The following is a 12,723-nucleotide window of genomic DNA, read 5'->3' on the forward strand; positions in this document are numbered from 1 at the left end:
AATGGACCTCCACATCACGGACTGACTATTATTTTCCCCAGTTATACTGTGTTATTTGTCTACACTATTGTACCCCTGTTTGCCACTGGTTTTTATGAAATTTTAATGTACCCTCCATGTTAGCCCTTTTTTCCCCTCAGACTTTCCCGCCTTAAGTTGTTTACCCCCTTGTTCTCCCCTGCTTTCCCGCTCCTCTGTTACTGATTGGCTAAAGTTTGCCGCAGTGCAGAGTGAGCTCTCATTGGCCCTTTCCCCTAGATACTCCAAGGTTACACCTACCTCTCCCTTATCCTCCAATCATTGTTTTCCCTGGGTTGTCAATCCCATACTCCTCCCCAGTTCTGAATCCTCCCCTCAGACCTACCCTATTTAAGTCCCTGTTTTCCCTTAATAAAGTGGCATTGCTTCACCGACCTTCAACTGTGTCCTGACCCTCATTCGCAGTGCCGCGTCCCCATTCCCTTTACCCCTCGGGCCGTGGCAAGAACACAACACAGAAAAATGCCCTTACTATTTAGAATGAAAAAAAAACAATGTAACTGAAACAGATTCACTTCAGAAACTAAAATCATATAATGACTCAATGAGTCATTTCAGGAATTCTCAGTTACTTTTTCTAGCACTAGGATAGTAATACTATTTCCATAGTCTTCAATTAACTCTTGCAGTTAATAAAAAAAGCTGTACATCAAACACTTGAAAAGAGAGAATGCTACCAGTCCTAGGCAACATTACATAATCTAATAACTTGAGAGGTAGAATGAGATTTAAAAAATGTCACTTAAAATTACCTTAAAATGCCACCTAAGGGAAACAATTACATGTACATATTAAAATAAAAATGATGTATGGTAAAAAATTTTGAAAGTCAATTCTAAAGCATTTTCTCATCAAATTGTTTTCATCAACAGTGAAATCTGTATTGATACTATACGCTGAAGGCAAAGCAGAAGTAAAGCACAGAAAAGGATATTTCATTAAAATACAGACTGTGTCTTAAAATATATACAGATATGCCTTAGTAAATATTACAGGACAGGTAACCAAAGGGAACATTTACCTAATGTGATTGATATATTTAAAAGCAACAGGCTACTATGGAAAATGAATTGATTTAGTGGAAATGATCATACAGAAATTATCAGTATACTTCAGAATGGCAATTACCAAAGCACTGTTGAAATGTCTGCTGTGCATTCCATTATTCAACAGTAAAAATAGTTCAGAATCATATTTCATGATGAAACTTTAATACCTTTACAAGAATACTTTAAGTATAATTCATTAATGTGGTAAAATATAGATCTGATGGGATTTACTTAAAAACAGATTAGTCCCCAGCTACCAATGAAGACCAAATGTATCACCCGCATTTTGAATCAGACTGTAAATGCATTTTGTTTATTGACTCTTTCATCATATCCCATGCTGACTCATTCCATAAATTGCAACAGCTAAAACCATAATCTGGATGAGAAGTCATTCAACAAGCAGAAAAGACAATGACTTTTATATTGGATGTGTACTAGAGAGATTTCAGGAATAAATATGAAGGCTAAGATTGGTATACAACAACAGCTCACATAGCTTTAAAAATACCTGTTTTACAGAGAATGGTCACGATATTCAGGACCTTCTCTTTTTAAGAGCAGTGGGCAAACCTCCAAATTTGGAGTGGGGAGAAAGGTGGAAGGCAGAGGGGAGTGAAAAGGTAAAAGTTTTATTTTCTCAAGTAAAGTGTCTTGCTTTTTTATGTGGCAAGGTTTTGGTAGTAGGGGTGGTATCTGTGAGGAGAAGACAGGTGCTGTCCTGTGCCAGACACAGAAAGTTCCAGCTTCCTCCAGTGGAATCACTGCTGGACATGGATGACCCCACAGTCAGCTAGTGATGCCTTGGTGATAATATAGTTAAGACCCGGCAAAAATGCCACAGATGGAGGAGGGGAGAAAAAAGGTAAGAAACAGCCCTACAAAACAGCCCTGCAGACACCAAGGTCAGTGAAGAAGAAGGGGCAGGAGGTACTCCAAGTGCCAGAGCAAAGATTCCCTTATAGCCCATGGAGAAGGCCATGGTGAGACAGGCTGTCCTGTACAGCCCATGGAGAACCACAGCCAGTGCAGGTGGATAAAGGAAACTGCAGCCCTTGCAGAGTCCACACAGGAGCAGGTATTTCTTGAAGGCTGCAGCCCTTGGGAGGACCCACATGTGGAAGCAGAGGAAAAGAGTGAGGAGGGAGCAGCAGTGGAGAAGAGCTGGTATGGACTGCCATTCCTCCCATTCCTCATCCCCCTGCACACCTTGATGAAAGATGAGACAAGAGTAAAGTGATGGAGTGAGTAGGAAAAAGAGGGAGGTGCAGAGGTGCTGCTTTAATTTTTGTCTTTGTTTCTTACCATACAACTGCATTTAATTTACCCCAAGTTGTGTTTGTTTTGCCCAACTTAGTAATTAGTAAGTGATCTCCCTTTACCTCAATCTTTATCTCAATCCAAGAGCTTTTCCATCCTATTTTGTCCCCTTGTCCTGCTAAGGACAGAGAATGAGAGAGCAGCTGGGGCACCTGGATGCTAGACAAGGTTATCCCACCATACCATTAAACTTGATTTCATGTCCAGCTTCAAACACAAGCAATGGAGATACAAAATTACAATTTAGAACAATGTGGTATTTTGGTAGCTAAATTATAATAAATTGTTTACATGAAATATATGTTATTTTATATTAATAAAATGTTTCCTCCCGTTTTTAGTCTGTTTTGATAATCTAAAAACTGATGAACTGTAAAAAAATTAATTTTTTTTATTCTCTACTTTTTTTTATCCTCAGAAAAAGCAGAAGTATAAGAATACTTTGACAGCAAATTTATTCCTGACCAGACAGCTCTACTGAATTAAGATGAAAATAACAATTGCAGTTCACATACTACTATTTAAACATGGAGATAATCATGTATCATGTTCTGCTACCAACAAACCAAAGCCAAGGACAAAAATATCTGATGCAGTAAAAAGAAGAAATACTGAGACAAAACACTGAGAAGAAACACAGTGTGAGAAAAGAGCTTTGAGTATGGATGCAAGAAACTGGCCTTTAGAATTTTCTTTGCAATATCCCATGAGCACATAAATGCCCATTTGCATGGAGGCAAGGAGAAAAATTATAGAAAAAAAATACATTCTCCGTTTTTATGACTGATTGCTCTGAATTCCTCTGAAACCTGTCCCTTGGAATCATATAAAAATAGAAGAGAAAGATACTAAAAATTGACTTTTTAAAGTCTTAAACATTGCCTGTAATGCTGCTACATGTAATTTACAAATAAGTATAAATAGAGGATCCTCACAATGAGAGAAATAGTATAATGTTCCAGCGCTGCCATTCTAAATACCTGAAATACACTTCTGCTTTCTGGCAACTGCTGCCAAGATACTACTATATTACAGATGACTTTAATTATGTAAGTGAATTCATTAAAGTCAATATGGTTACAGCTACTTCAGATGCATGAATAAGAGCTTCAGCTGCATTGAAAAAGTAAAGAGAGGAACATTAGTAGCAATTTTTACTGAAATCAGAGTTTTTGCTGTTGAAACAACATAGGTAGAAACAGCCACAAAATCAGAATTCAAAGTAAAATCTTGGACCAATCAAAATCAAGCAAACATTTTAATACATTTTTTGTGCTGCCCTGATATTTCACTTGGGTGTTAATTTCTGGAAATATATAAATGTGTTTTTTGTCCTAGTCCCACAGCAACCAGCCACCATGTGCTAGCTGAGGCTGAAAAAATCTGATTAACCTGGAATCGCTGGAGTTTGGTCATACGCTCCTCGAGTTTCTGACAATGTTCCCCCAGCTGTGCTGACAGTTTCTTCCAGCGGCCAAGGATCACCTCAATCTCTGATCGGTATCTTTGACTGACTTCTGCAGGGGCTTTCCTGGACAAATCCTCCACAGTTGTGCTGAGATAGTTCAGGCCTTTTTGCTGCTCTTGGAGAGAACTCTGTAGAGCCTATGGATAAGAAGCAAGTAGTATCCTGATTCATGTGTTAGGCAGTTCTCTTTGTTTCATAAGCACAGCCAAGACATGTAGGTCACCTTTGCTAAAACATGCAATGGCATAATCTACTGAGCAGTTTGGAATTGCTTTTCTCACACAAACCAGAAAGTAGATTTTTTCAGTTGAACTGAGAATGTAACCAGAGGTGGTTATACTTGCTAATAGATGTGATCTACATACATTTCATTAACTTGAGATAGGAATTTACTATGGCTCTAGTGATTAAAGATTTCAAAAGAATCAGACTCTACCTGGACAAAAACAATAAACTTAGAGAACCAATTCTTTGGTTTACATTTTTGATAACTTCTCAAACTTTTGCAATTCTCAGTCCAAATTTACTGCACCCAGATTTTTTTTCCTATATTCTACTTTTTATTTCTGAATGCTCGTCAAACAACATACTCATTAGCCATCCAGTAGTAAAATATTATCAGACATTGAAACACAGGGAAGGTTTGTACCCACTGGCAAAAGTTCTGCATTTGTGTCTGCTTGTAAATTTGACAGAAAATCTGACAAAGACCATGCTGCATTTTGCAAATCAGAATTGTTTCCATGTTAGCATAGGAAAATGAAATCAGCTAAATCTATATATAAATACCAGAGCTATTATCAAAGGAATATTATATATACCATGGGGACAAACAAGGTCTTTACCTTAACATGTTAAACATCTTATAAAATTAGTTTCAATGGTGAACACCACTTTATATTCTTTAACTTTAGGAGTCAATACAAGTAAGCAGCCACCACCTCCCAAAGCCCCTGTCTAAAACCCAAATGGGCATTATTTACTCAAGATCTATAGGCTTCAGCAGGCTCATGACAACTAAACTTGTCACTCAAGACATTTGTTCCCACAGCTTGATTACTCACCTTGAGCTCCCTGAGCCTCTGCTCCATAATTTCATATTCAGCAATCGCAACCTGAGGCATGGAGAGTTTAGTTTCTGACTGCTGGATCCACAAAAGTATAGTGTTCATTGTCTCTTTGTAGTGTGCAGGAGGCAAACTGTCACAAACTACATTCAATGGGGAAGAAAAAGGAAGGAAATAAAGGAAGGAAGGAAATAAAATGATTTTGTGCTTCGTTATTCCGTTTGCTGACAGAAGATGCTTGATAGAAGACCAAGTTTCATTGAAGTCATTGCCTGTTTTGCAACAGATTGCAACAGGCTCAGTATGTACATATCAGAATTTTCAAAAAAATGGTGGAAACAGAAATATTTTGAAAAACGAATACACTTATTCTAATGTTTACAATATCTCTGCCATTTCATGAGTTGTGTGTCATTTGACTCTTTTATTATAGATCACAAGACAACCTATATGGCCAAGACAACTAGCTTAAATATGTGTGTTCAGAGATCAACTGACAAACCATTGTATTTAATACAAAATCTAATTTCAGAAATGTATTAAGAAGTAGTGTTCCCTTTTATGGTCCATGTTTGTGTGTTCAATGTTTCTGTTCAAGTAAAATGTTCCATTTAAGACATCTGTTAAAAGCTTAGAAAATTAATCTTTCTTCTGCAATAAAGTTGAATTTTATTGAACTGTGCCTATTGTGCCAACATTACAGCTGCTGTAAATAGACAACATCTGGCACACACATCAGCAACTCATTAGCAGAGAAATTCCCTCTGCCATCAACAACAGTTGCTTCTATACTCATTGAAAAATGTACAGACAAATAGCATGGCTGGTTGGAACTGAAATATTTCCAACTTGTACCACATAATAATGAAGCATATAAAAGCTCAAAAAATTTACACCCATTTGTATCTCCTGTATCCTCCTCCATCTTCTCTGATGTTTCAGAAAGAACTGTACTGAGAAATGACATATCTGTCCAAAAAGATGTTTTGACAAACCCCACAGTTAAAGTTTATAAGTGCAAGCTTGCTTACATTCTCATACAGCAATGCTTGGCAGATTGTAATTCAGATTTAAACTAAATTTTTTAGTTGATCAACAGAATGTTACATGAAAAAAACCCTTATATTTTCAGTTAGACATCATAACAACATACTAAAATCAGGGCAATCTAAGCTCTCTCTTGTGAAGTATACACATTGCATCACATACCTTCCTCATAAAGTCTTGGCTGATCTGATTTATCACATACATCTGGGGATTTACAAAAGACTTGGTACCAGAAAAGAATTACCAAGCATCTCTTCCTTTGTGACGTATCTTTTTTTTACACAGAAAGCAATAGTAATATATTCTTGGAAACAAACCCAAACATATTCAATCTCATCAAATAACATTTTAAATCTTTTTATTTCCTTAGTGAGATTTGTATTGTTCTTTGACTCATTTAATCCAAACAATTCCTACTTTAGAATAGAACATACGTTTAAACTCATCATTGCAAACGAATGGAGATATAATTTCAGCTTATGTTAAAGAATTATACAATTCTTAACTGCAGTTTTATTTAGAAATATGAAATGGAGTTTGGTATTGTGATATGTTTGATTTCTCTAAATTTTTTTCTCCTTTAAATAAAAAACCAATCTTATGACTAATGTATAACTCCAAGCATTTATATAAAAGAATTGCTATTTTCAATAGTAGTGAAGACTGCATCAGAACAGGTAAAACGTGTTACAGCAAACTCCATCAAACTGCATCAAACTCTTATTCTGCAAATTTGGTAATAATAATTTTAAAACCTTCCAAACACTGCAAACATTTTGTTCAATTGCAATGAGTTACCTGCTGTAGTATTTGAGGGACTAAATAAGAGTTCAAATGGGATGACGGATGTTGATTTAATCAAGCTAGTGTCTTTACAATGTGGTTATTATATATTAACATACCATCTTTAAACTGAGCGAAACAACAGTTTTCCTGTTTCCCTTTTTGAGATTACTACAGATCACTAATAGTGAAATACTACTTTCTAATTTTTTTTTTTTTTTAAACATAGAAAACTTGTCAGCATTTTCATCCACAAGGAAGCAGATTAACTTTTAGGATGACACTTAAGAAGAGCCTTTATTGTTTTTGTAACACACAATGTCAATGATGAGAATTCAGTCAAACTCCTACAGTGGGATTATTCATTACCTAATCATAACTGTCTAAATAATCTAACTCATTCATGGCCTCTCTCCAGACAGTAGGAATCTTTAAATTTCCCATGCTAATAACGTAAATCCACATTCGGACCTGTTTATTTTATCCTAAAATTTGCTTTGTGACACTAATGTTTATGGATTATAATAATAATGGCCCATCTTCGCGAACGAAGATTTGGGGAAAGGTCTTTTTACCTTTCCAGCCTGCGCAATGGATTTTTTAGGTGAGACACAGCCTGCGCTGAACTGAGCCCGCCCTTTAATCCTAAGGTTCATCTGCCGGGGCCAAGCGAGCTTGGACAATGGCAGTGAGGTCCTCAGGACGTAGGTTTGTTTAGAGTGTCCTTCTCATAGATGGATGGCCACACAGGGCTAACAACCTCCATCAGGCCAGGAGACCGGGGAATCGAACCCGTGGTCGCAGCAGTGAAAGTCCTGCACGCTAACCACTAGGCCACCAGGGGTCTCGTTTATGGATTAAAGTCCACATGATAAGCAAAGTCTATTAATATGGATTCTGCTGTATTATATGAAAAAATGAATTGGTAGTGAGAAAGATTCAGCATGTCCCCAACATGGACCTCGTTTAGGTTTAGCAAAACTAGGCCCATAACAGAACTGTAACAAAACAACACAGAGGGAAATTGCAAATATGTTTCTGTGTAATATCAGAATACAATTTCCATCCCAGAATGGAAAAATATTGTTGTATTAATCTATTCCACTTGTAGGAAATGAATTTTGGTGTGACTAACATTGCAACCCTTGAGAACTGACAGGTAAATACATTTATGCTCGCATATTTATTTTAGAGAAAGACCTTAAATTTGCATATATAATGTTCAAATAGATATTTGGTTAAGATATATTTTTAATAACTAGAACTATTTAAACATGTGAAAATAGGTTTCCAAGTAAGCAAAGTACTTTGTTTTTTTTTTGTTTTTCTTCCCATCTTCCTTTTTTAGGACCAGATTTTTCAGTCAAAAAATATTTTCCCAAATCAGAAATAGAATGAGAATACAATTATCTCAACAACTATCAAATCACACTGGATAGGTCGCAATGTGTATCTCCTGCAGTTAGTACAAATCCCACTGTTCATCACATCACTATGAAAGGTAATAAATATAATCTATGGGATCATTTTAGCATAGAGTTATTCCCTCAAATGAATTAACTATATTGAACTTCATGTATTTCCAATAAAAATTTCTTTCAGTAGCAACTGCAGTTTAAAACCAGGCTGATTTTCTCACAACTTTGTTCTGTTTATTTTGTTATACAAATACTTGAACCTATTCATCAAAGTCTTTATACCAATGCCTTCATAAAAGCTGTGATTCCCTTCTCCCACATTTTTAATCAGAAACTGCCAAAGTAGAATCATGAGGACTCTTGTATAATATATAATCAATGTTCTGCAAGTGATTTAACGCTTCCAATTCTGTTTGTTATAAAACTCTTAAAAAAAATAGAAGGGAATAATAGAATGGTTTGGCTTAGAAGGAACCTTAAGGATCATCTCGTTCCAACACCCTTACCACAGGCAGGGACGCCTTCCACTAGATTAGATTGCTCAAAGCCCCCTCTAACCTGATCTTGAACACTTGCAGGGAAGCCCTTCTCCACTTTCACAAGATCTAATGTAACAGTAAGAAACTCTTAAAGACAGAAATTTTTTAAGATGGTTTTATTTCCCATGCATAAAAATTTTCATTTTTACCATGGAGGAAAAGGATAAAGTCACCTACAGAGTAGAGGACATTACCTCATACACATTCATTTCACAGGCTGCTTTGTCCTTTTGATCTTTATTTAAATAAAAATAATTACCAGAGGAAATGAATGGATGAGGGGAAAAAAGAAAGAAAGAAAGAAAGAAATTGTTTGAATGCTACTTATTAGAATAATAATTTCCCACACACATCTAAGATGTATCTTCAGCTCAGAAGGCACATTCAAAGAAGGTTAAGCAAACTTCCTCCCTCATAATCAAATAGCAATGAATATTTTTGCTACTAAATCATAGATAAGGTCTTAAGAAAAACTTACAGTTAGGAAATTTACAGAACACCTGCTTAAAATTTGCCTTCCTCAACTATACAGTGATAACAATTTCACTTCCACTAATAACCCATCTCTCATGTACTTAGAGTATCAAAATAAGTTAGCAGTTCAAAGTTTAAACAAAAGCAGACAAATTACAGACGGTCATCATACTGTTATAGTTACTGTGGTTTATTGAATAATAAAATTATGCCAAGACTAAGTTGCATGAAATATATGTAATGGGGCACTCTAAGAAACTGTATTAGTGAATTAAAGAGAATAGTAGTTTGCATGCAAAATAACTGTAAGCATGGCTTGGGTAAATAAAAACTCTAAAGAATCTTAACGTGATATAGAAGGCAAAATCTTTCTAAATAAGAAAAACATCATTTGAATCCAGATGAATAATTTATCATTAATAATAAAAACGACGATGACTTCACCTTTGGGAGTTACTGATCCTGCAAAGGTAGAATCAGAACTTGAAAGGAAAGCACAGTGCATGAACTTATGAACAGAAAAATGGAAATAAGTATGACTTTTCCTTTGCCACCTCCATCTTGATACTTTTAACTTTACCTGTGACAGAAGCCTTTTTTTTTTTTTTAGTGACTTTCTAAAAATCTAATGACTTTCCAATTTCCCTCTGAAGAGAGCCTTGTCAAAATGAGAACATGCATCTCACTCAAAACCATGGCTGGATAAGAGTTCAATGCAGCAAGACTAAAAACCAGAAGCACCTTCACGGAATTTAGTTCAGTCACAGAGGTTCAGGACTGCTGGAATGAATCAGCTGCCACCCAGGAGGGAGTTTGAACCAGGGATTGTTCACTTACCTGACCCTGACTGACAGCCCTCCCTGGGCTGAGGGGGAGTGGGAGGCTGACCAGGCTGCTCCCTAGAAATCTCTCTGACAGAGCAGCAGTTTTAATGTCAAGACAAGTAAATATAAAGTGTAAACCCTCATTTTTCACCAGGGCATTACAAAGCTAAGAATTTCCTTGTGAAATCACATTATTAGTTCTTGAATTATTGCCAGGATTGTCCATTTCACTCCCTTGTATAGATTACTGAACAGTTTGAAGCACTGTCTGATCTCTATTTTTTCTATATACCAATATCGTTGAAATTACTCTAAATTTGTTTGGGGAGGAGGGAGATCTGGAATGCTGGATACATCCTATTCAAAAGAACCTTTCAATATACAGACATTATATAAAGTGAAAAAAATAAGGTCATATTTCTTCGTATTTTATGAGGCTGTATTTCTTTAATAAAAACCATTGTAAAATAGTGAAAAAACAACCAAATATGTTTTAGAATTTAAATTACATTTTATAACTGGATATGCTAACCAAACTATGGAGAAAAAAGTGAGAAAATCTGAGTTCATTTTTAATAATATTTTAGTGACAAATCTACTGTGCAGCACAGAGAAATTACTAAGCACTCTTGAACCTAAAAAAACCCAAACAAAACCCAACCAAACAAAACCACGACCCCCAAAAAATGTAATCAAAACCCAACCAAACAAAAAGTATTTGAGGGAGACAATTTCCAAAATAAGAGGAAACTGCTTTTAGGGGGGAAATTCCCTTGGAAAACAGAACAGTTAAATACCCTTATCCATCAGAAAAGATAATATGGAGTAATGGAACATGAACAAAAAAAATCAAACAAAAAACCAAACCTCTTACGATAAGTCAAAAATAAAAATCCTTTTAACATAAGAACAACCCCTAATGATGAATTAAAAAAATATATCTTTCTACACATGTACATTTTATGTACAGGGAATTAAAAAAATAAATACTATAACTCTCAAGCACAAGTCCTACGAGGAGAGGCTGAGGGAGCTGGGGTTGTTCAACCTGGAAAAGAGGAGGCTCAGGGGAGATCTCAACACTCTCTACAACTCCCTGAAAGGAGGTTGGAGCCAGGTGGGGGTTGGTCTCTTCTCCCAGGTAGCTCTCGGTAAGACAAGAGGGCATGGTCTTAAACTGTGCCAGGGGAGGTTTAGGTTGGATATTAGGAAGAAATTTTTTACAGAGAGGGTAATCAGGCATTGGAATGGGCTGCCCAGGGAAGTGGTGGATTCTCTGTCCCTGGAGGTTTTTAAGATGATACTGCATGTGGCACTTAGTGCCATGGTCTAGTAACCATGGTGGTGCTGCATCAAGGGTTGGACTTGATGATCTCAGAGGTCCCTTCCAACCCAGCTGATTCTATGAATCTATGAGTCTAACTGATCTGCAAAACATCATTCAGTTTTCAGGAATTTTTTCTATGTGTAGAAAAAAATTAATTGCAAATAATTTATGTAAAAAAAAGACAGAAATATCTAAAATGCTCTAGCAAAATTTCAACATTTTCTATTACAGTAAAGCTAAAATAAAGACACGGGATATGGCCTTTTCCTGATCTGTATAACACAAGAAAAGTAGTCATTAAAGAAAGCAGGAGAAACTGAGTCTCAAAGTATCAAATTTTCCATGCTTTGGTTTCAGGGTTTGTCTTTTTTTTCCTATATGTTTTGATTCATAAGACTTTCCTGAAATGGCAATAGGGAAACCTATCCCATGCATGATCGTTCATATCTAGAACAGTTATGAAAGGAAGTTAGCACTTTGCATAAAACCATGTATGAAATTTCTGAAGATAAAATATGATTGACATAATACTCTCACCTAAAATATCACTGCAGGTAGGTACTGTATGGGATAAACCAACCTCATCTTGGCAGCTGAACCATTTGAGATGAAGCTCCTTTGATGCAGAGCAGCCACATAAAACAGTAACAACTGTCCAGGGCTCCATGAAATATTGATTTAGGAACTTCTGTTTTCTAGTACTTCAGGAGACTCTCCCCAGTCTGTTCAATGCTTTCACCTCAGAACAACTCCTTCTGCAGCTGTCCAGGGCACCCAAGGAGCATAATGCAGCACGGGGGGGTTGGGGAATGAACATCCAGGAAGAACTTTTCCAAAGCCCATGGTTCAGGCAGTGAACACTATTTGTCTTACTGGACTAATCAACTGGATAGTTCATGAGCAATCACTACAGTAAAATTAGATGAGGCAAACCTGGCAATTATGCAACATTAGATAAAGAAGAAATCATAAACAAACTAGCATCTGCAATATTTTTCTGTTGGCAGAATGGCAACTGGTTTCACCATATTAATGGGCTTTAAATCTTACCCGGCCCTGCACACGCCATGCGGGTCCCCGCTCGGCTCGGGGGCTGCTGCAGGCGCTGCGCGGGACGCCGCGCCGGCCCGGGGGCTTCGCGCTGGCGGGAAACTTCCGCGCCGCACGCACGGAGCTCCGTGCCTGGCCGGTAGCCCTGCACACGCCATGCGGGTCCCCGCTCGGCTCGGGGGCTGCTGCAGGCGCTGCGCGGGACGCCGCGCCGGCCCAGCCTCCGCACCGCGCGCGCTCTGCGCGCGCGGTTTTGGACCCCAGGCAAGGCCGCGGCAGGAGAAAGGAGAGAGAGGGGGAGCCTTGCCAGCGAGTACT

At 37.3% G+C, this 12,723-nt stretch overlaps 1 protein-coding gene across 12 annotated transcripts in view; it reads right to left on the minus strand.

The window, feature by feature from the left end:
* DMD (dystrophin) overlaps positions 1 to 12,723 on the minus strand; it is a 1,013,774-nt gene that overhangs the window by 666,424 nt on the left and 334,627 nt on the right. For all 12 annotated transcript variants that reach the window (XM_027688940.1, XM_027688937.1, XM_027688948.1 and 9 more), the window contains 2 exons: positions 4,941 to 5,086; positions 3,801 to 4,013 (listed from right to left, as the gene is read on the minus strand). In XM_027688940.1, coding sequence (XP_027544741.1) covers positions 3,801 to 4,013; positions 4,941 to 5,086 — 359 coding nt within the window. The remainder of the gene's footprint in view (positions 1 to 3,800; positions 4,014 to 4,940; positions 5,087 to 12,723) is intronic.

This window comes from Neopelma chrysocephalum, unplaced genomic scaffold (genome assembly GCF_003984885.1).
Source record: "Neopelma chrysocephalum unplaced genomic scaffold, ASM398488v2 Primary Assembly neopelma1_76, whole genome shotgun sequence".
NCBI classification, from domain to species: Eukaryota; Metazoa; Chordata; class Aves; order Passeriformes; family Pipridae; genus Neopelma; species Neopelma chrysocephalum.